The sequence below is a fragment of the Carassius carassius genome, chromosome 8 (genome assembly GCF_963082965.1).
Source record: "Carassius carassius chromosome 8, fCarCar2.1, whole genome shotgun sequence".
Lineage (NCBI taxonomy): Eukaryota > Metazoa > Chordata > Actinopteri > Cypriniformes > Cyprinidae > Carassius > Carassius carassius.
This window is the reverse complement of record NC_081762.1, coordinates 21,074,670-21,099,297: the sequence shown is the minus strand read 5'-3', so window position 1 is coordinate 21,099,297 and position 24,628 is coordinate 21,074,670. Positions and strand designations below refer to the sequence as shown.

General features: G+C 38.7%; 1 protein-coding gene across 5 annotated transcripts in view; it reads right to left on the bottom strand.

Annotated features, from left to right (window-relative positions):
* Nucleotides 1–451: 451 nt before the first annotated feature.
* The window catches only part of trit1 (tRNA isopentenyltransferase 1), a 48,556-nt gene continuing 24,379 nt past the window's right edge, over nucleotides 452–24,628 (bottom strand). The window contains exons 3-11 of one of the 5 annotated variants that reach the window (XM_059556621.1): nucleotides 23,969–24,061; nucleotides 22,995–23,140; nucleotides 21,969–22,111; nucleotides 21,779–21,890; nucleotides 16,101–16,213; nucleotides 10,731–10,808; nucleotides 3,470–3,579; nucleotides 1,146–1,263; nucleotides 452–1,060 (exon numbers count right to left, since the gene is read on the bottom strand). In XM_059556621.1, the coding sequence (XP_059412604.1) occupies nucleotides 933–1,060; nucleotides 1,146–1,263; nucleotides 3,470–3,579; nucleotides 10,731–10,808; nucleotides 16,101–16,213; nucleotides 21,779–21,890; nucleotides 21,969–22,111; nucleotides 22,995–23,140; nucleotides 23,969–24,061 (1,041 nt within the window). In that variant the 3' untranslated portion in view covers nucleotides 452–932. Of the gene's footprint in view, nucleotides 1,061–1,145; nucleotides 1,264–3,469; nucleotides 3,580–10,730; nucleotides 10,809–16,100; nucleotides 16,214–21,778; nucleotides 21,891–21,968; nucleotides 22,112–22,994; nucleotides 23,144–23,968; nucleotides 24,068–24,628 lie in introns of all 5 variants that reach the window. The other 4 variants (XM_059556619.1, XM_059556620.1, XM_059556618.1 and 1 more) reach the window with 4 other exon arrangements.

The window sequence follows — 24,628 nt, the reverse complement described above, 5'->3', positions numbered from 1 at the left end:
TTCGGATATTATTAACAACTCTTTAATTATATTTACATAATGTATGCAGGGATAGACAAATCATTCTGTAAAAGTCAAGAAATAAAAACACCCCAACCACAAAGCAAATGCAGTTAAGTCTTAAAATGTAAAGCATTAAGTCAAATTGCTTCATGTTTTGAATAATGTTCATGCTGCTCTTTTCCATGCAAGCTAGTTGTATAAAGTTGTATTATATAATTTAATCACTTTATGGAAATGAGCAGCGTGGACATTCTTCAAAATGTCATCTTTTGTGTTCCAGGAAAGAATGAATGGTTTTGGAATGGCATGAGAGTGAATAAAATAAGTTTTTGGTTGGACGACATCACAGAAAAAGGCACTGGGAATCCTGAGGAAAGAATGTCCACATTTGCTTGAAGTCCTAGTTATATATACCATCAGACGATTACATAAATTTAAGACTTCCAAATAAAGTCAGGCATCAGATTTAATAATCAAAAAATAACCTTCCATTCTTGATCAGCAGAGAAAAATGTGATCCAGTAATCCAACATCAGCAGTGATGTATTTGGAGTTCAGTCAGAGCAGTCAAAGAGGTTAGCACAGCTCACCGCAGCGTGGTTTAAAAGAGCAGTAGACGAAACGTGTGGTTGAAAAGTGCACCGCTCAGACAAACAGCAGCAGGGAAGACATCTGTCCAGCGCAACAATCCAAATCCAGATATTAGTCGTAACCTTTGGTCTGTGGCAAATGGGAAAAACCAACAAATCTGGGTGTCCAAACATCACAGACCCTGAAGTGCGTTCTGCCACTCCACAGGGAGAGTTGAGGTATCACTGCGGTCCACTGCAAACCAATCAATCTGAAAGTACCTTCTTATATTATATCTAAAAAATACATTATGGCCACTTTATTTCTTTGGTCCATCTGTGAGCTCAACCCCAACAGAGCTATAGTACAGGTACCTGCCTGTCACTGTCATTTTGATGTTCGGTAGCGTTTGGGCCCTGATCTGAGGCTTGTTTAGCTTTTCTCCTCTTGCGGACCTGATAAAGATGGTTTTTGGACTTCTGGTGTGCTGGAGAACAGAATAGTTCAAATATTAAAGTCTGTCTTTTTAAGGCATTTGAAAATGCATTGGTTTGACTAGAGCAAAAACTCACCCGTCCATTCCAAGTCACCAATGATCACCTTATCGCACAGGTCACACATGTGGTGACTCCTCTTGTTGCGAGGCTCCAGCCCCTCTGCTCTGATTGGCTGGGCAGACGGCTGCTCTCCCTGAAATGGTTTTAAAAGAAGAGGCGTTGTGAGAGTTGTTGGGGATAAATTATTGACATGAAAAAAAAAATCTTTAGAAATTATGATGGTCAAATACTATTAAATACATAATGAAGCACGGTTATGTGTAAATTACTTGCTACTAGTGGTCCACCGGTATAGTATGCAAATATGCATTTATATCATTTAAACAAATATTTGAATGTCTAATGACCATGTCATTTCCCAAAACTTGCAGACTTAGTCGAATCCAGCTGTGAGATTATCTGAAGTGTGTATGATCGTGAACAGGATTTAGTATATATATATATATATATATATATATTATACATACACACACACACACACACACCTAAAGGATTATTAGGAACACCATACTAATACTGTGTTTGACCCCCTTTCGCCTTCAGAACTGCCTTAATTCTACGTGGTATTGATTCAAAAAGGTGCTGAAAGCATTCTTTAGAAATGTTGGCCCATATTGGTTGGATAGCATCTTGCAGTTGATGGAGATTTTTGGGATGCACATCCAGGGCACGAAGCTCCCGGTCCACCACATCCCAAAGATGCTCTATTGGGTTGAGATCTGGTGACTGTGGGGACCATTTTAGTACAGTGAACTCATTGTCATGTTCAAGAAACCAATGCTCAGGTAGGCTGTGGCATTTAAACGATGCCCAATGGGTACTAAGGGGCCTAAAGTGTGCAAAGATAACATCCCCCACACCATTACACCACCACTAGCAGCCTGCACAATGGTAACAAGGCATGATAGATCCATGTTCTCATTCTGTTTACTCCAAATTTTGAAACTACCAACTGAATATCTCAACAGAAATCGAGACTCATCAGACCAGGCAACATTTTTCCAGGCCCGTCTGGCACCAACAACCACGCCACGCTCAAAATTGCTTAAATCACCTTTCTTTCCCATTCTGACATTCAGTTTGGAGTTCAGGAGATTGTCTTGACCAGGACCACACCCCTAAATGCATTGAAGCAACGGTCATGTGATGGGTTGATTAGATAATTGCATTAATGAGAAATTGAACAGGTGTTCCTAATAATCCTTTAGGTGAGTGTATATTAGGGCTGTCACTTAGTTCGAAAATCGATTGCACAATCGATCGGACCAACCAAAAAATGATTTCGAAAATGAAAATAGGGAATCGATTTTAACCAAATATGTACACTATTAATTTTAAAATAATTCAACAATTAAAAAATATGGATGTAACAAAACTCACAAACAAGCAGAAAAAGAAAATAAAGAATTCCGAAAGTGCAGTATGCGAAAGCTAGACAGAAAATACCAGCAATTTTAAGCTGTGTTCACACCAAACACGAATGATTAAGTCAATGTAAAGATGCGTTTACGTGCATCTGGAGGTCTTGCGGCGCGGGAGACGCGAATTCGCCTCATTCGCACATCTAGTTACAGGAGATTCTGAGTTATGAAAAGGACCATTGCAAGCTGACAGCGACCGGCCTTTGTGATGGAAAATTAGCAGTAATACCCCCACCTTGCGCAGCTGTACGTGAGTGTCCCTGGGACATCAGTGCTGGACATCCGTGCTGTTGGAGCACGTCTTCTCAACAGCTGGACATAAGTTTCATTTTTTTGAACAGTTGTTTGAAATGGATTGAATCATTATTTAAAATAATCTTGAAGATTTTTGAATTGCCTAAATCATAAATGCAGCCAGGTTGAAGCCTGCAGTGATGTTTTTCTTTTGTTATGGCAGCCGTCCCCTCTGCACATATATTTTTTCGAGAATGTTGCACTCCTGTTGCTGTTTGTTATTCTGCACGAAACTTCATGCCAATAAATAAGAAATATTGCTGACTTGTGCGTTTCCAGCGCTCTCTTTACGTTCGTCCGTTATTTGACGTTGAAAAAGGAAACGTCTTTTTTTTTTTTATACATGGAAAATCGATTTTACAATCGATTCAATGAACACTTATGTCTTAAAAATCGAAAATGATTTTTTCACAAAAGTGACAGCCCTAGTGTGTGTGTGTGTGTGTGTGTGTGTGTGTATATATATATATATATATATATATATATATATAAAAATCACAGACAGGAAACTAGCAACACAAACTATTATGCAGAACCGCCATGGTTGGGTTCACAAGACAAATGATGATCAGTGGGGTGTAAAGGAGAAATAATTTGCCAAATAAACAAGAGAACAAGTCAAACCTTTTGGAGGCAGTCCAGGATCTCTAAGGCAGGAGTAAGTACAGTAGTCTCCCAATTGGTCACATCTGTCACATCCAGACCGTAAACTGGGGGCACATTGCTAGCAGGTCCTGACAATTCAGAAGACAAATTGACAAAAGACAACACTGATGAAATAGCATCTTGATTAAACTTTGCAGAATAATCATGGTGCAATCTAATGGTGTGAACACTGTGTTCCCCAGCTGATGTTCTTGACTACATCTAATTGAGAAAAGTTAATGTTAAATCTTAGGAGCCTTAATGAATAAATTACTTTCCTTAACTTCCAGCTTGAGTGCATGGGGGAAAACAATGACGATGATTTGCTGGTTATAGAGGGAAAAGCTAACACACTAGGACGTAAAGTCAAAAAAACGATCAAAGGATCTTTAAACTTGTTAATCTAATAATTAAAAATGTTAAAGGCAAAAGGGAAGAAAGGTACAGAATATGTCTGGTGGTATGGTGTGGTGCAGGGAATCAGTATGGAGAAGCAGGGAGGGCCTGCAGCAGCATGAACCTGCTGAATCACTGCCGCTCGATAATCTCAAACAGCATTCTGACACTGTCAGCAGAGACGACCTCACTCTACCTCACTCAACGCTATTGATCCATGCACAATACAGCAGACGTGCACAGATAATGAGAGGCCCATATGTTAAACATGCAGAAGAAAGAAAAAAAACTGTCTCACACACATAAAACAGAAAATATTCAGTTTATTAGAGTGTTCTGGCTCCATGTCTGTTATTTTGGTCCCTAGATGATATTTGGGATCTAGACAAAATATTATGATCCCACTTTAACAGTCAATCTCTTCTCATAATTTGATGCATCATTCATGTCAGCAACACACATGATGCAGGGCAAGTAAGTTCCCGAAGTTCAACATTTAGGGTTGTTGTTGGCTGTACAATAACCCAGCCTAATGCTTGGCTTAGCAAGAAACACTATGTGCTTGTTACAAAAACACTGAACAGGCATCATGAAATGTTGAGAAAACTTAAAATATTTTTAACAAATGCCTTTGAGATACAGTCATACATTTGTAAACTTGCCATCTGGGACACAGAAACAACCTTTTGTCATAATTTAAAAAATCCATCTAGGGAAAAAAAACTCATCTTTTCCTTCAAATGAGAGGTCATGACCTGCTGTCAAGTTTTACTCAAATCCTTCAATTTCTGTAATTAGACACAATGGCCAGCAGTGTTTGGGAAGCTACTCTGAAACTGTATCTTGACCAGCAACAAGTTTCTCATAAATTAATAAATTAAAGTAGTTAAGATACATTCAAGCTACCCTTCTGAAAAAGTAGCATTTAAATATTTAACATTGCAAATAACTGAATTGTTAATGAAGAATTATAATGAAGTTATAAGAAAGATATTTGGGATTTAAAACAACATACTGCAATGCAATCATGATTTCAAAGAGCAGGGTGAATTCGGGTCGATTGGGACTCATTTTCCAAGTCACTTCAATTGCATAAATTGTCCCAATCGTTTGATTTTGTAAACTATCCGATACGCACAATAATAAAATATAGTTAGTTACATTATTTCAAACTGACTGTCAAAGTGCAAAATTGCTACAAATTTATAATCAATGCAACAACAAAATGTATGCAATTTGAACTGAATATGGAGGCATTGTAAAATAAGCAGGTTAAACTCACAGCACATGTGGTATTTACTGACAGTGAATGAACTGGAGACGTAAATCATCAGCTGCGCGCATGAACTCTGCGATTTGATTGGAATCCCACAGCAACCAACCTTTACCAAATGATAATCACACTACTATATCATGATTTTATTTTCTGTTCGATTAGTGTTCATTACAAAACTGTGGGGGAACAGATTATATTATGACGATTCATAATTGTAAAATGTGCAATAAAGCAGGAAAATTAATCCGTTTAAAAAGGCTATTATTCACCTCCTCTCTGCTCTCCAATCTCTTCTATATGCAGTACTGTGATGGCACCATGTTTAAAATGGTAGAACAAACTGATTATCACATGCTATGTCATAGCACGTAAATAGTGTATTTCTAGCCTTTTAAGTGGAGAAAACAACTTGCTCAGCAATTAACTAATGCAATTTTATTTGATCCAAGAAAACCAACTTTGGACATTGAAATGTCACTATAACCAATTGCAGGGGTTTGTCCTGATGGAGACATGAGCAGGTAAAATTTTCCTGCTGTGATTACCAGTTTCAAAGCCTCTGTCTGCTGTGATATTTTTAGAGCTCCTATTTTCAAATGCTGACTAGTAGATCTCTCAAACTACTTGAAATGACATGTTGTACATACAAATGTTAGTTTTTTTTGAAGAAATGTTAGTAAAGCTGACAAATGCACACCAAATATAAAAGCTCTCAAGATGTGCAGCTGGTTTATAAACTCTTATTACTGAATTGCACAATGGTGCTATAAAAATGGAGTATTTGCATCCAAGAAGACCGTGACGGGTAGACACATTGCTTCATATATGATTTTTTTATATATATATTTTTATAAGGAAGCAACCTGACCTCTTACAGTGAGCAGAATGCATTTTGACAAACTACTGGGGACACAAAGTCAGCAAAGTAACACTAAGCCCTTCTCTAACAAACATGTTTTTTTTTTTTTTTACAAAACTGCTTTACAGTTACAACTGTATTATAATTTTTGCTGTTGAAACCCTCTTAAGAGATTACAAGAAGCTCAGCTCAAAAGAAGAATGACTGACGTAATAGAGAATTTAGAGGAGCCACCGAATCACAAAGATACTGCTGATAATATTATCCAGCCTTCACAACTGTTTGCCGGAGGTGAATGTTGCACAAGTTACAAAGAGAAACATGCTTAAACACTTCTTAAAAATGCAATAAGGGTCTTAAATAATTACTATGCAAAAACATTTGCATAAAATGCAAAGTACACAAATGCTGAAGATCATTTGTAACCATAGTTTAAAAGCTTATCACAGAAAATCAAATTCTTTGTCAAACAGTTCCTCAACGTCTGGCAAAAAGGAACTAACAGTTTCTAATTTGACCCTCAGCCAACCACTGGACTGACTCCAAATGCAGGTACTTCCTTTTCACCATGTGTTTGTTTACAATTAAAGCAGACCCAGATGACACCAATAGGTCTTACATAATCCTGAAACACAAGACAATATAGCCCGGCTGGCCTGGGAACGCCTCGGTGTCCCCCCAGAAGAGCTGGAGGAAGTGTCTAGGGAGAGGGAAGTCTGGGGTTCTCTGCTTAGACTGCAGCCCCCGCGACCCGGCCCCAGATAAGCGGAAGATGGATTAAAAAAAAAAATAACTGCACTATTAAATAGGCATAGAGACTTAAACCAACCAAATAAATATTTTGAAAAATCCAAATATAAAATCCATTATCCAGCAAAAGACTGAAAGTATGGATGATAATAAAGATGTTTCATGCTCTAAATTCGATACAAACATCTTTATAGGACCAAATTTGCCTGTAAATGTTTTGCATTAGCATCAAACACACAGGTGATCCTTCACACAAGCCACCCATCATCCCACTTAGCTGACGTAAAGCATCTCTTTAGCCCAAACTAAACATTGTTGCCTCTTGCTTGCAGTCGCTCCTAATCAAAGAAAGTTCTACAGTCTTTATGTCTGCTATTGTGCTCGTCAGAAAAGAGCGGCAGCAGGTGGGCCTGCACAGAGACACCTGGCCTACCTGAGCCATGTGGGGAGTGGAGGGCTTTCTTTTTTGTACCTCTTTAAACCTCTCTCTCAGGAGGATAAAAATTAGAAGGAACAGGGCAATGATGGCCATCTGGGGGTAAACAGATGCTGAACGGAGGTCTCTCCCTCCTGCCCAAAATTTAAATCTCAGTGAAATCTAAGTCAAGTAATCTTGCCAGGCCTGAAATGGTGGAAAAGACAAGAGAACAAGGGTCTCTAACAACAGAGATCTCAAATATCTGCCTCAATGAGGCGGCACCTCTCCAGCACACCCACAGCAGATAGCCACATGGCTGCCGTCTTTTAAAATGTGAAAATACTCCTCGCTCACCAACTAAAGTCTCTGAAGACATGGGCATCAGAAAACACACCGAGATGTCACACCTGCTGCTGTTTGTGAGATAGGAGAGCCTAGGGCAGGAAAGAATGATGTAGTAGATACGGATTTCAGAACAGGACACCTGTTGGGACAGCTGTAGGACTTTGTCAGTAAATTTTGGAAATTCCGAACAGGAACTGAGGGCTAAGAGATTGAGTGGCCGACAGCTGTAACCATTAGACTTCCAACTGTAGGATGCGGAACACCTCAACAGCTGTTTTTGTGTCTATCATCCCTTAATCTCATTTGCTTATACATTACGTGGCCATCCAGAGTATTTCTCTGTACGTCTTCTCACAAGCTCATCAACACACATTTAATGCACACAAAGGCCTGTGTATGCAAGCAGCTGACAGCAGTCTTCCAGCGGGAATGTATTTTGGGCGTATCCTGAGGTGTGCAGAGTGTAAGGGGACACTTTTCTATGTGGCACCTGTTGCGCATCCCACTCAGGTTTCCTCTATCGTTGACAAAAGACAAGAGATTGTTATTTAATGCTCACATTGCCTCCCAGAGCCGTCAACTGAGCCGTTGTCACAGTTACCTTCCAGTCACTCGGCCCAATCTCCCTGGGGAAGCACAGACGGAAACGGCGCTAAGGTTCACCCTAATCCCAAATTCAGCTGTTACACTGTCAACAGTAGGGTTCAAACGGACAAAGATCTAAAAGGAAGTCTGCTGACTATTTCAACTGACAACTGGCTGCAAATCAGTTGATTTTAACAAGGGTGGCATATCACAAGAATATCTTTTCCAACGAATTTTTGACTGCTCTGAGAGTGATATTCCCCTCTTGGGCCAACAAGATCACTATACCAAACTGGCCCATACATATCATCTTAGAGCTTAATTCACAAATAACCAACAAATTAAATGAAAAAGGAATGATGAATAGTTGATCACCTCGTAGAGGTCAGGAGGATAATGAACCCAAGTTTGCCCTCAATGACCCCACAGTCCTTATCCCAAGAGGCCACACCACAGACTCCAACCTCCTGCTACCAATCTGAATTCCAAGGAGTACACTAATGCCTGCAGGATTAGAGCGGTCAGCTAAGGGCCCCATGAGGCCCTGGGATGCGTGGGGTGTGGAGGGAAGGATCAGTTAGGCCACTGACAGGTAGCCACAGGAGCTTAACCAGACCAAAAGCAGGTCAGAGTCCAGCTAAATGGGTGGGAGAGTGGTGGGGATGGATGCAAGGGGTTCAAACAAGGACAAAACAACCTTGAGTTGCAATGACTTGAGGTCCACTGCCCTGGTGAACCTGGGAAGTAAGGCAACAGTAAAAGTTGACCCAAGAGTTTAGCTGCTTCTTAGAAATCTAATAGCAGTGTTGTAGCACTCTCACTCCAGACAAGACTAGACTCTGACTCAAATCTGTCTCAAGTAACAGTTCAAGACCATATTTTCAGGAGCATTAGGACCTGGCATGGACTTTAACCCGAAGAATTAGTCTCAACTAGTTATAAAAAAAAATGGTCTTGAACTTGAGACCAACTGGTCAACAGAGCTGTTAAAAGAGGAAATGTAGAGATAAATTTAGCTTGCTTCTTATGCAATTATTGTCTAATGTAATTAGGATGGCAAATTTAAATATACCACACTACAGGACTGATCACTTATCAAAGCAACAGACCATCTGTTAAAGATGAGGCTCTTCATATAACTCAAGGGATGAAGAGAGGCCGTAGAGGAAGGCCACGTTCACAGACACCTCACCTAAAGCCAACTGCCCTTGTGTTTAGGATCTGGCTGCATATGGCGAGACACAAAACTACTCTTAATGAGGGCTAGCCACTGTCTCTGCCTAATCTCATTAGGGCTAACAGGATTGTTGGTAGCCTCTGTAGAGATGGGGAGCAAGGGGTAATCCAGTCCAGGATCCTCAGAAACTGAGGTCAGAGTCCAAAGGGATCAACATTTTTGGGAAAATTATTTCTTTAAAGAGTTTATACACAGAATGAGCTACTGCACTCTATGTACATAAGCTTTAGGCAGACCACTGTGCCACATCTTAGTGTTTTCTCAGCATCCCGCTCTATGGGCATAGTTATGTTAAATTAATTTATCTTTAAACACCCCACCCATGGGACCCTAACCCTAGCTGATTCTGCATACACCAAGACACAACCTGTGTGAGCGTCCCCTGTGCCACATGCATACACACCCTCCTTTTAACTTCACAGCTTTTTTATCCGAACAACTAATAGTGCTTTTCGTGTACATTCTTCATTCTATAAAGAGTCCTTCACTTCCTTTCTCTAGAAAAACTTCACACCCTGACGTCACCAGCACACATATTATTTATTTTATATATATATATATATATATATATATATATATATATATATATATATATATATATATATATATATATATATATATATATATATAGATAGATAGATAGATAGATAGATAGATAGATAGATATAAGTAAAAGTATATACTGTTAAACCCAAGCTTTACAAGCATTTGATCTTTTATCAACCCAAGGCCAGTAAATACTGAACCCTGAGCCTTGGAATTTTGAGGCTGTCTGTAAGGGAGGGGTAGCCTTCAAACACACACACATAGTATTTCTACACAACCGTTTGTGTGTTTAATGGTCTGTGTGAAGTCCATCTCGTTAAAAACGGCTGTGATTACCTGACCATTGGACCGTACTAAAAGAAAGCGGAATAAAAAGACACACACACAGCTCCAGTAACCTCTGAGGGCAATTAAAGCCAATATACAATAGACAAGCCACGAGTAAAGCCAGAATATAATGCACACGAATGAATTCAGAACTGAAATGAGTGAACTGCGGCTACATTTCCCTTGAGAGCAAGTGTGATCCAAATTAAAGTCAGTGGCTACGATACACTCTGAACTAGCACAGCTGTGGTGTTACTTAGCATCCAGCAGCGGAGACTGTACCTCACAGACCATTAAACTCAAACACAAACAACAGGATGGAAAGGAAAGGGAGACTCGCATTAAAAGGATTCATGCATGAATTTATTCCAGGAGTATTATGGCTGGAATAACCTGCAGTTTTTTACCTTTTGGGGATCAAATAAGCTGCCTTCAGAACTTGACCACTACATCATACCAGCACCCAAACTAAGAATAGTGTGTGTATTCAGTGAGACTTACTCTTGAGGAATCGGTTGCGGACCCATTTGTTCTGTTTTCGGGCGTAGCGGCGGGTCACCTGCTTGAGAGACTCGATCCCTATGAGAGGAGAAAATAAAGTTTGTAGATGTTTGTGGTAGATAAAGTAAAAGAGTCATGCACCATGGTTTTATGGACACAATTTTTAGTGCTAAATAGCAAAACCTGGAGGAGGAGGGGAAGAGGAAGAGGCAGTTTCATTAAAACCCTCAGCCGCCCCCTCTCAATCCACTTCCCCTTCAGTATATCCTCTTACCACTGGTGCCAGAGCACATTGGACTGTGTCCGATCACGATCACCGATCACAGAAAGCAATATCTGTTGATAGCGATAACCGATACCAATCTTTTTAAAGCCTTCTTTTTATAATTTATAACTACATACAGTTATACTCCAATCAGCATTTTTAGAAATTTATTCAGGGCCTGAATTTCATTTTTGAAAATGGGGGAATTCCCCTCTTAGGTGACTCTTGTGAGAGGGGAAGCAGCACAGACTGTGCTTTCACAGAAGAGTTCACTACTGATCCCCGGCTGTTACCACAAAGGAACAAAGACAACATTTATCCATTATTTCAATTTCAAACATCACTGTCACTGAAAATGCTTTTTTAGCATTGCAATTATAATTTACACATTACAGTAATAAAATCTTTAACAGACATGTTTATACAATAAATATAAGCAACAAAGTATTTAATGCTTTTACTTTAACATTTACTTCTAGATTTATATATTAATTTGCTCAAGCAAGTGGCAAAACATTTAAACTACTTTTCTTACGTTATCACAAACTCACCATTGACAGAATTAGTCAGCTCTACTGCCTTTCCTTTTTAAAACTATTACAAGCAATCCTGCCTTTCATAAAGAACATTGTTTTTTTCCTCCTCGAGTGCGATCTTATTGCCTTGTTCATCTAAAAGTGCCCTTTCCATTTTCGTGTCAATCCATGTTCATATTTACTAAAAACAATGCGCTTGTTACATTAATTCAGCACTTGTAATGCAACAATAGACGATCTCTAAACTGCTGCAGACACGCTGATGGACAGCAACCTTATTTCAGCACTTGTAATGCAACAATAGACGATCTCTACATTGCTGCAGACACGCTGACGGACCGCAACCTTGTGTGCACTGTGAACGCTTTCCCTTAACATGAGTGCGAAACAAAATATGCACCGCATACGTACGGCAAAGGGAGTAATGTGAACCTGGCATGAGCGCTCCGAGTGTGCATGAGCACATGGTCTCCAGGGGAGCGTGAAAGCGCTGAATGGTTAAACACGGGCAAGAATTTAAATTAAACTGTTATAAATTTTAGTGACGATGTGATACTGCCTCGATTGTGCAAGTGACGATTCGTGTCACCTGTGCAGCTCACTTATAGACAGATGCGATGTGTGGTGATTTGAAGCCATTAGCATAATTTGAAAGGGAGTTACTTCTCACACAAGGTTGTCAAATTACATTGTAAGTCATTTCATTTAAGAAATATACAAGTGCATCTCAATAAATTAGAATGTTGTGGAAAAGCTCATTTATTTCAGTAATTCAACTAAAATTTTGAAACTTGTGTATTAAATTCAATGCACACAGACTGAATTGGTTTAAGTCTTTGGTTCTTTTAATTATGATGATTTTGGCTCACATTTAACAAAAACCCACCAATTCACTCTCTCAACAAATTATAATACTTCATAAGAGCAGTAAAAAAAAAAAAGCCTTCTGGAAAGTCAAGCACACCAACACCATGGTCATTTAACCAACTTTTGTTGCTTTTGGCAGTGCGAGCAGGTGCCCAAATCCTGCTGGAAAATGAAATCAGCTCCAAATGAAGTGCTCCAAGATTTCTTGGTAAACAGGTGCAGTGACTTTGGTTTTCGAAAAACACAATGGACCAACACCAGCAGATGACATTGCACCCCAAATCATCACAGACTGTGGAAACTTAACACTGGACTTCAAGCAACTTGGGCTATGAGCTTCTCCACCCTTCCTCCAGACTCTAGGACCTTGGATTCCTAATGAAATACAAAACTTGCTCTCATCTGAAAAGAGGACTTTGGACCACTGGGCAACAGTCCAGTTCTTCTTCTCCTTAGCCTAAGTAAGACGGGGCTTCTTCTCCTGAGGCTCTGACGTTGTCTGTGGTTCAGCAAATTCCTTGACACGTCTGTGTGTGGTAACTCTTGATGCCTTGACCCCGGCCTCAGTCCATTCCTTGTGAAGTTCACTGAAATTCTGGAATCGATTTTGCTTGACAATCCTCATAATGCTGCAGTTCTCTCGGTTGGTTGTGCATCTTTTTTCCCCACACTTTTTCCTTCCACTCAACTTTGTGTTTACATGCTTGGATATAGCACTCTGTGAACAGCCAGCTTCTTTGGCAATGAATGTTTGTGGCTTACCCACCTTGTGATTGTCTTCTGGACAATCAGGTCAGATCAGCAGTCTTCCCCCATGATTGTGTAGCCTAGTAAACCAAACTAAGAGACCATTTTGAAGGCTCAGGAAACCCTTGCAGGTGTTTTGAGTTGATTAGCTGATTGACATGTCACCATATTCTAATTTGAGATTGGTGGGTTTTTGTTAAATGTGAGCCAAAATCATCACAATTAAAAGAACCAAAGACTTAAACTACTTCAGTCTGTGTGCACAGAATTTTTTTAATACACAAGTTTCACAATTTGAGTTGAATTACTGAAATAAATTAACTTTGCCACGACATTGTAATTTATTGAGATGCACCTGTAGCAATATAATTATTTCACCCACGGCAAACAGAAACTGCGCCGGTGCCACTGCATGTCATGCCAAACCTCTCACGGCAGCGTCATCAGCTTGAGATCGGTTTTTAGAGACTGCCGATCAATCATACCAATGTGATTATTGGCCAATAGTGATCGGTAGCCGATCAATCGGAGCACCCTTAACCAAGACTACACAATATGGTCAAATGTATGATTTTCACCAAAATGGGCAAATTTATGATTTTTTAACAAATGTTGGGATTTAAATGGTTACATTTAACAGGACACTTCAACCCAAAATATTCACTCAATATACAAAAATATATATAAAAAGAGTTTCCTTTCAAAGTCGACACCAACAAAACTTTCAACCATCAAAAACAACAAAAAGACCTTGTAATGCATTTAAATCAAGTGGTTTAATTCCTGTCTCCTAAAGCGATACAAGTTGCTTTATTTGATGAACAGACTTATTTACATATAAACAATGATCACCACACATATATGGAGCACATTTGAGCTTCAGAGACTTTTGAACTTTTTGTACTTTTTTATGCATGAAAGATTTGGTTGAATTGACATGATGGTGAGTAAATGATCTCTTTTTTGTGTGAAATATCCTTTTAATGTTGCACTGCTAGGGCAAAAATTAGTTTTATCATGCAATATTAATACATTTGTATTCATTTAATTTAAAAACAGCATTGCTAGGTGGTCCAGATAAACCCTAAAGCTTTTATTTTGACAAACATCTGCACTTGTGTACAACTTTCTTATTGAGCTCCTCATTCCAAATTAAATATCCAACTCTATCTACACAACTATGTGTCATCATGCCATGTTAAATTTTACAGTAACCTGTGGCACCAAAAGCTGAAATGATTGCATCACGAGCCCCTCGTGTGTTTGAAGTATGTGCAGTCGACAACAGAGCGCCATCCTTCAGTTTGAGGTACAGCGAAAATGCAGACTACATTGACCATTTTCTATTTTAGAATATTGTAAAATGTTATTTATTCCTGTGATGACAAAGTTGACATTTCAGAATCATTACTCCAGTCTTCAGTTTCAGATAATCCTTCAGAAATCATTCTTATATGTGAACCTGGACCATAGTCTTAATTTCTAGCAATAGCCAAAAATACACTGTATGGGCCAAAATTATTATCATGTTCCATGAAGATGCTTTGTAAATTTCATTTTTATTAGTAATATGCATTGCTAAGAACTTCATTTGGACAACTTTACAGGCGATTTTTCTCAATATTTAGATTTCTTTTTTTTTCACCCTCAGATTCCAGATTTTCAAATAGTTGTATCTAGGCCAGATATTGTCCAATCCTAACAAACCACACATCAATGCAAAGCTTATTTATCCAGTATAATTGACCCTTACGACTAGTTTTGTGATCCATGGTCACATATAGTGATTTGCTTCTTAAGAAACATTTATTTTTATTGTCAATGTTAAAAAACAGTTGCTGCTAAATATTTTTGTAAAAAACATGACTTTTTTTCTTTTCTTTACCAGAATCCAAATGCAGGTCCAAACGCTCTCAGATCCCACAACAAACAGTGCAAACATACACTGAAGTACTATCACACAGACAGCGGCATCCCTACAAAACATTAATACAATTCACAATCTATCACATAAACCTCAGAGCAAACTAACCAATCCAAGAGCAGCATTGTTGACTTGATGGTCTATTGACAAGTCAGTAATGCTCAGCACTCAACACAAGCAATCTGCACTTATGAGCTCTCAGCAGACATGAGCACCGTTATGAGTGCTGCAGCTTTCATGCTTAGCATGCCACTAATTGATCTTGACACCAATCCAACTGACTGACACACACAGAGAAAGAGAGAGACGTCTCCCTCTCTACAGCCCCCCAGCAGCTGTTAACAGAGACTGAGAGCGTTCTGTCTTAAACACTGAATGTTTTAGACATCTGATCACAGTTCAACACCACTGCAGCGATCAATCCCCTACTGAAAATCAGAAGACAACCCCTATTTGCTAAATAACAGGACTGTCAATCTATTACCAGTTTTACGTGAATTAGTAATGCTGGTTAATCAAATAATTCACATATTGGTATTTAAAGAAAAATGTTTCAAATTGAAGACAAGTCAAATACTTTGTGTCCCCCTCTGTACTATTTTAATAGGTTTTTTTACACATGAATCAACCATGTTGGCATAATCATAAGTAATCAATACTGTAATGAGAATTAATCACCAGCTATTAATAATGGACATGTACCATAAACGTGTCTGCTGGTGGTAGTTATAGTTTTATATTACAATGATAATGTAATGATAATTTTGATCCCTGCTGAAACAGTTTTTGCTTCAAATGCATTCTTCCTGGAAGAGCATAAAAATGCTTTCAGAATGATGGTCTGAGTTAGTTTGCTCTCTTTTGTGAAGTCAGCAAAGGTTTCATAACTGTTCTCAAACAGATATTTCAAGAACATCAACATTCTCACTCTGTGTTCATCCTCAAGGCCTGACCTGACAGCTGTTTACAGTTTAACAACAAAAGACTGAAGACATTCAAGCTCAAGCAAAATGAGGTGAATGAATGCTTACCTTTAATCTTCAGTTTGTCACGTTCTTCCTGACTGATGTTCTCACTTGCTGTTAGGTACTCGTGAAACTCTTTAAAGCCAATAGACTGGAATATGCCATGCTGATAGTCCTGACTGCAAACACGGAGGAGAAAACTAAATACCTTATGTACACCAAATTACCATTATTCATGCACAAAGCTGAAGAACAATACTAGATTTTTGCTAAAGTAAATGTAACTTTTTTTTGTCCATAACAGCACCACAACGCTAGAATGCTCAGGGTTTTCACCAGGGTGTTGCTAAGCAGTTGCTAGGGTAACATAATACTGGTCAAAGTCAAAAGTGCCACATTTAAGAATTTTTTTTTAAGTCAAACTTTATTTTAATTTTTTAAAGCCATTAACAAAAATTATAACAACTTTACACTTCCATTCACATGTTTGGGCTCAATGGGATTTTTGTTTTTCAATAAGTCTCTTATGCTTACTAAGGCTGCATTTGTTTGATCAAAAATATAGTATCACAGTAATGCTGTGAAATTCTATTACAATTACTATTACTATTAAAATGGCCATTTTCTATTGGAATATATTTTAAAGTGTTAATTGCTGTGATGGCAGAGCTGAATTTTCAGCATCAATACTCCAGTCTTCAATGTCACATGATCCTTCAGAAATCATAATAATATTCTGATTTGCTGCTCAGGAAACATTTCTTATTGGTGTCAGTTTTGAAAACACTTGTGCTGCTTCCCAATCCTTAGGGGAATATTTTCTCCTAAGGGGAAGGGGTATAAAATAGAATTGGGATTTGGCCTAAGTATTTTTTACAAAAATATATAAATAAATTACTGGCCCAAAACATTTTCACGATTAGTGAAATGTCATGCTATACAATTGGTGAAATAAATAAATAAATATATATATATATATATATTAAATCAATTTAAATATGAACCTTTATCTGATGTATAACAAATTAGTTTTGGTTGACGTTCAATTATGTCTATTACATTTAACAGCAACTCACATTGACAAGCTTTTTTGTGAAATAAAAGTGCTCTCAAGAGCTTGAATTTGAAACACTTCATAGCTGCAAATATATATCATATACAACTTATGCACTGGGAAAATAATTCTGAGAGCACAAGCAATCTGTCAAAGCATCAACCAGCTCAGATGAAACAACATACTTCTTTAGTTCTTTAAATAGTTTAAAGTGCTCCCATGGTTTCAGCTATAATTTTCAAATGCATTTCATAATACAAAAATACCGAACGCTATTGTAATAAAATGACAAATCAATTTATCTTTGAAGATTTTATCTATGTTATTGATTGGTTACAAAATAATTTAAATAGCAATATTATAAGTATTAGGCCTTCTGATCAGACTCGAGGGTGAAATCACATCCAATGTTAAATGGGACCCAATTTTAGATGGAAAAGCGGTCACTGGGTGCATCAGAACACCAGCCCCCGGGGTAAAAATGAGTCATCATACAGCTCAAAAAACAGATCAGCCAGTCACAGTGACACAGACGGTGCAGACGGGCCGAGGGGGAGGGGGTCTATTGACTGGACAGAGGGAATGGAAAGGAGAGACAGGCAGAGTCTGACCTTGCTGCCTTGTGACTGCTCCCTGTGTAAGGTGAGAGGGCTGGCGGAAGGGCGGCAGATGCAGACAAAAAAAGGAGGAAATGGGGGAGGAAGAGAGTGGGATGACGTGAGGAAAGAGGAGAAATGTGCTTGGGTTGCATGTTTGCCAATGAAGACGTCTGAGAGGGGAGGCCATCAATCAGAAGAAGCCACACCCAAAGACACCCAGACACTGCTGTGTCATCAACATCCACACACACAGACACACCGCAGTGCAGTCCGTCCGCCAATATCCCTGCACAACAGAGCATGTGACAGCAACAATCAATAATTAATCACCTTTCCTAACAAATATTGTTAGTGCATCAGTAAATACAGATGAAAGCACAGGACACAGCATCATGGGCTTCGCTGATGTTCTAATCACTCCAAGATCCAAAGATTATAACGTGATCTGCTTTGTCATATCTATAGCCTAATTGGCTAATGCACTAACAGGCACTGCGCCACTGCACGATGCATGTCTTTGCAAAAATCACCGCTACTAGACTACTGTGTCATTGGTGGATGCTGGTGCAATTCTATGTGGTTACTAGGGTGTTTTAGGTGGTTGCTGGGGCATTTTATTTGATTCCTATGCTGTTATGAAGGGTTGCCAGGGCATTTTCATGTGATTGTTAGGGTGTTGTAAGTGGTTGCATAGGCATATCTAGGCGTCTCAATCAGCTCCCTTTGTTCATTAGTAAGGGCACTGATCAGGGAGTCGGCCATTTTAAGGGCTGTCTCAATCATGAAATCCTTGCAGTGCACTGGAACATTCACTCCCTGAAAAATCCCACAATGCACCGCAAAAACTAGAGAGCATCGGTGCTCACTACGCTCCCTTACCGGAAATAATGTCACATTTACGAAGCACAAAACATAAACCACACGAGCCAACTCGATAAATATAAATGACATACGATAGAAGATTTGAAAAGACAAACTGTTTTGTAGTATATTTCAACATAAACGCACATCTCTGGACAAGTAATGAACACATTTAATTAACATTTATAACTAATATTCGGCCGAAATGTTGTAAGAACATGTAACAGAACGATGTGTTAAAAGAGTATACAATATCAAATTAAAAAGATGGGTCCAGCCTGTTGTTTATTAATTCCAGTGATGACGTTCTACCATGTTGTCCGTTGATGCTCTACGTAATCGTGTCACTGGAATTCGAGTGATCACTTGCCCAACATGCAGTGAGTCAGGGAACTTACCACTGACCGCACTAGTACACGATCTACTGATTCACAAGCTGGGAAGCTAGGGAGCTGATTGAGACGCACCCTAAGTAAAATTATTATGAGTGGTTGCCAAGGTGTTTCTATGTGATTCCTTGGATGTTATATGTGGTTGCATGGGCATTTCCATGTGATTATAAGGGTATTATAAGTGTTAACCAGGGTGTTTCCTTATTATTAATAGGGTCTTATTAGTGGTTGCATGGGCATTTCAATGTCATTCCTAGGCTGTTACGAGTTGTTGATAGGGTGTTTCCATGTGATTGTTAAGGCCAGGACACACCAAGCCAACTTCAAAGAACTAGCAGCGATGAAAACTGACAGTGTAGTCACCTCACAACGGCAGCGTCTGGACCAAAAAGCTGCACTTGATCACACCGCACAGACCACAGCTGACTGCAGACTAACACATGCGTTCCCTGCCTGTGTTAGAAGAATTAGCTCTGTCTATATTAGCAACTTTTTTTAACATCAGTGACGTTAATGAATTTCAGCATTTCAGGTTATGAAAATATTGTTATATTGAAATGCTTAGGTAAGTTCACGTAACATTAGAACAGCCTTCTATTTAATGCTTTTATTTACTTACTAGTTTATCACTTTCGCTTTAATTCTCCTGCATGGACTCGTTCACTAAACTGAACATCCAATCAGTGTTCTCACTAACACCAACACGATTCAATATGTTTAATCGGCCAAACTGCTGCTGACATGAGCCTGACCAGAGCCGGCAAGTGTCCCGGCCTTTAGGATGTTATGAGTGGTTGCATGGGCATGTTAGAGTTTTTTTAAGTGCTTGCAATTAGGCTGTTAAGAGTGGTTTCCAAGGTGTTTCTACGCATTCTTGTTTGGGTGTCATGAGCACATGCCAGGGTTTCATGCAATAATTCCCAATTGTCTGAATCTCAAAAGGTGTGGGATAAGTTATGTCTCAAAGTTTATCACGAATGAGTTGTATAAACCTAACATAAGCAAAATCATCATTAATGGTGATGCTTGGATTTGAGAAGCATATTAAAAAGATAAGCTGTAATGGCCAGGTCATTTTAATGTCATATAAAAGTATATATACACAAGGTTGAGATAGTTAGTCTTCATAAATACGGGACACTCAATGAAATGGCCCTGAATCACAGTCTAATGCTAATGTCAAGGCAACATCAAATGTTAAGCAGCAGTACAGACCAATACATTTCATGTGAATTCAAAGTCATACACGTGTTAATGCAACCTCTCATAACTCCATGTACTCTTGACATTAATAAAACAAATCAGAGTCATTCGACCGGCTCAGTCACTTTGCTAATTCAACTGACATCTATGTCAGTTATTGAAAAAGTTTCACTTGTCAAAGCCCTGGATTGCCACCATGGCTGAAGACAAGAACCCCCTCCTGACAAGAACAGCAGGTGATAAACATGCTAGAACTTGTTAACTTAAGGTCTGATCTGCAGAACAGGTTCAGCTGGTGAAACTTCGCTTTCTTGTATTTCTTTGACAGTTGAGAAAAAGAAAAGACAGCTGCGCAGCTTTTGTACCAGGCAGTTTGTGTGAGAAGTTTCACATGGTTCATGCAAAGGTAATATAAGGATTATGAATACAGAAATCTGACCTCGTTCCAAAACTAAATAGAGGATCTCGAAAATAGAGGTGCACAATAGATAGGTTACTGAGCTATATGGGCAAAAGTTCATATCTCTTAATTTACAGTATTATTCATCTCTGTATTTTCATTTTTGTTTTTAAAAAATCTGTATTTTATATATATATTTATTTATTTAGGGGATGTGCAATTAATCGAAATGGTCATAAAATCACGATTTGAGTGTGCGCGATTTCTAAATGGCTTTATAGCACGATTTTTCGCGGCCCGACCTACCGCAGTATGCTATCCGATCCAATCAGAATGCAGCGTGCCTAAATGGAATGTGAGAACAAAACAGAACAGACTGGGCAAATGCGTTACTCCAGGTTCACACACAGTCTGTGATGAGTATTTTTTCCGAGCCCCTGTTAACGGATCAAAGCGTTCACTGCACACGGTAAAAGATGTGAAAAATGTGAACAGAAAAGGTTAGAAATAGAAAGGTGCAAAATAATTAATACCTAGCACATGAGCATAGAGAATTGTGAGTGCACAGGACACAGTTTGAGCGAGAGGACGAGAGCAGCGTGTATATGAGCACGCGTGTCTGGTTTTGTGACAGAGCAAAGGAAATCTGTTTGCAAGTGGAGAGATTCATGCTCGCACATTATTTTAATTACAATAATGTGCTCTAGCTGCTGCTTCTACACCGCATACACTTACTGTATACGCACTGTAGACGGAGTATGTGTGAACCTGTATTGAAAAATTGTAATAAATGAAAACAAAAGCACAGAGTTGTGTAAGGCTACTTTGATTACCTCATTACAGTCGCTTTACAGTCGGTGCGATCATAAAAAGACTTAGGCTATTTGTAGGTTTATAATTTTACATGCCACATTCATTGTCCAACTACAAAATATTTCCATTGCAAAATTTACATATGGAGAATAAACCTGTGAAATGTAAATTACACATTCATTCAGCTCAGTCTGTGTCCTCTGCTTATATTTTCAGATGTGCTCGTTATCAGCGACTGTATATCGATATAAACTGTACTGCCTCATATCAAATCGCTTATAAAGAAAATATCGATATATATATCGCACAAACTATATGTAACTGCCAGCCATAATGTTTTGTCAGGAAAGTGTTCAGTTCCAAAAATCATTCACTGTGAATTTTTTTTTTTTTTAATTCTGATTCACAACAGTGAAATCTACCTGTTCTCTTTGATCATCTTCTCATTGAAGCGTTGGTGAAAATCTTTGAGCTCGTCAATCAGCCCAAGCGACAACATCTGATCCACACGCTTGTCCAACCTCTCATCTAGAGCTAGAGAAGAGGATGAATGATGAAATTAAATAAAAGATACTGCATACATTTTAAAGTACCATTCTACAATGAAGCTACCATTCGTTTTGCAGTGGAGCCAGAAGATGCAAGGGTTCTGGAACCGCAAGGGACCACCGAGACAACCTCCTCCATCCTGTCCTCGCTGCTCCTCCAAAAGACGACTGTGTGGAACTCCAGTGTCCATAAACACCTGCAGACTCCTGTAATCAATCAACTTACCATCAACTAGTGACAAACAACAAAGGTTGAACAATGACATTACAGAGGTGCATGGGATTTCTCAAGCTTGTCAGTTCCTCAAAAGGAGCGGATATCAGGAGCAATGTGAAATGAAATATCAGCAGCAGTGTGAACTGTGGGAGAGGAGCTCTTCCACCACAGCAACACTGCAGGCGCAGTGGCACACAGGCTGGCATCAATTAAGCGAGCACAAGTGCTCAGAAGAGGCGCTTATCGGCCCCTTGATACCAATCAAACACCAATTGAGGCATGTGAAATCTGGTGTGTAACACGCTTGGAACCCTGAGCCATCAGCAGTTCTCCCACACAAGTGCAAAAAAATAAATGCAAAAATTGATGCCCAACAAATGCCAAAATGTAACATGGCATGACAATACGATAAGGTTTCTACCCAAGTTTAAGTCAACTCCGCTCCTTTTCTAACAATGCACGAGGGGGAAAAAAACATAAGTATAACAAAAAACAGTATTCACTGAAAGAATAATAAATGGTAAAGATGCAGTAAATAGGGTGACTGGTATCTAAAAAGCCCAATTAACTATCACCATTGTGCATTTAAGGAACTTAACGTGATAGTTTGAATTTTAATGCCCCAGAATAAGTACAAATTAAGAAAATAAGTAATAACTTAATCCCTGAATTTATTGCAGCATTACTTTCTAACACTGGACTACTTTGTATACTATTTTCAGAGACACTGAATTCTAGCAAATACTTTTAAATTATACCATGCTGATCTGTGATAAAGGTAGAAATAATTACTCAATGGAAATATAATGTAGTTTTTCCTGTGACTGGGACAAGCTTTGTCTCAATGTTTTGTGCTACAACTTAAATAATTACCTAGCAATCTTGCGTGCATCATGAGGGTGCAATATGGCTGCCATGTCAGGATCTACCTCCTTCAACCATCTGTGAAGCTCAGGACCACCCAGTTTCTCAAGCTCTGTCTTTGATTCAGAAGCCACGCCCTTTTCTGACTCACTCCCCTGCTGTAGGGCAGACAGAGGACTCGATTAGAATAGATCTGCCAACAGATGCATAGAACACCTTTTAATATTACTCAGACTTACTAGCGCTGTTTCAAAATGTAGTGAGTTGCCACATTGTCTACTGCCTTTTAAATCAGCACTCAAAATATCACAGAATGTCATAAGAGACCAATTTAAAAAGCTCAGTATAGGCAGCAACCCGGTGTGCCACACAAACAGTGAGACTAACAATTGGTTTCAATAGTTTTCAATTAGCATGTTGCAAAGCTAACAGCGTTATATTTAATAAAAAGAGTATTTAAAAAACTTTGATCAAATACCATAAAAATGCATTCTGGAATTGTCTTCTCTCTTAAGTTATCTTAAAAGGCAAAATAATTAGGTTTCCTACCTAATGAAACAGGCTTCCTGTGAAAGGCACGCATATGGCATGAAACTGACCATTTCTACTTAAATGAATATTTCTGATCTTCTTGCGAATAATTCAATGGATGAACGTCTAATTTTTACTCAAAAGAAATCAAAATTTGGTATTCTGGTGACGTATGTCGAACTTCTCCAATCAGTTTCTTTAAAATCCCATCCTTTTTTACAATGGACTGCAAGTTCAAGTCTATATCTGCCTCGATGCGAATCAACCAATACACAGTTCCCACATAATATTTGTTCTTTTTCGATAATACATATAACCTGTATGTCTGAATAAAAGACTGGTCACTACTTTCGTTTCATTGTCACTTCAAAATGCTGCCCACATAGGCAGCAGAATAGATTTTGGAACAGAGCAATTGTTTATACTCATACAACAGTAAAATTCACATTTACCCCAGGGTTGATGAGCACCTTCCATAAAAGGGACTCAATGTAGTAGTTTGTGCCTCCGACAATGATGGGCAGCTTTTGCCGATGATGCATATCCTCTATGTGTGATATTAAGGAAGTCAAACTCACAGACAAGGAAATAATTCTTCAGATTAGGACAGTATAGTTAAAAGCAAGAAATAAATTATGCACAATGATCATATATGTGAAACCACATTGTTGGGGTGGGCGATATGAGCTAAAATTCATATCACGATATTTTACACTGTCCAGGCAATATTGATATTATATTGCGATATGAGGGGGAAAAAAAAAATTTACAGGCAAAATATTTTAACCTTATATAACTAGAAAAAGTAAGGGCTTGGACAGTCTTTTTAATTATTATTGTGCCATTGTATTTCCAGTTTGTGTGTTTGAGATCACCAGTGATTCCCAAACCTTTTCTGCCAGAAAACCCCCATTGGTAGAGTAAAATATTTTCAAGGCCCCCCACCCCCACTTTTTTTTAAGTCTCTTATGCTCACCAAGGCTACTTTATTTTATTTTTTTTATGCAGTAAACATTGCATATCATATTCCTAGATCTATAGCAGCTCTAGCAATTGCAACAAAGATTGTAATAAAAGGCATCAAAGGCTGCCTCCATGGAGCAATTCAATAA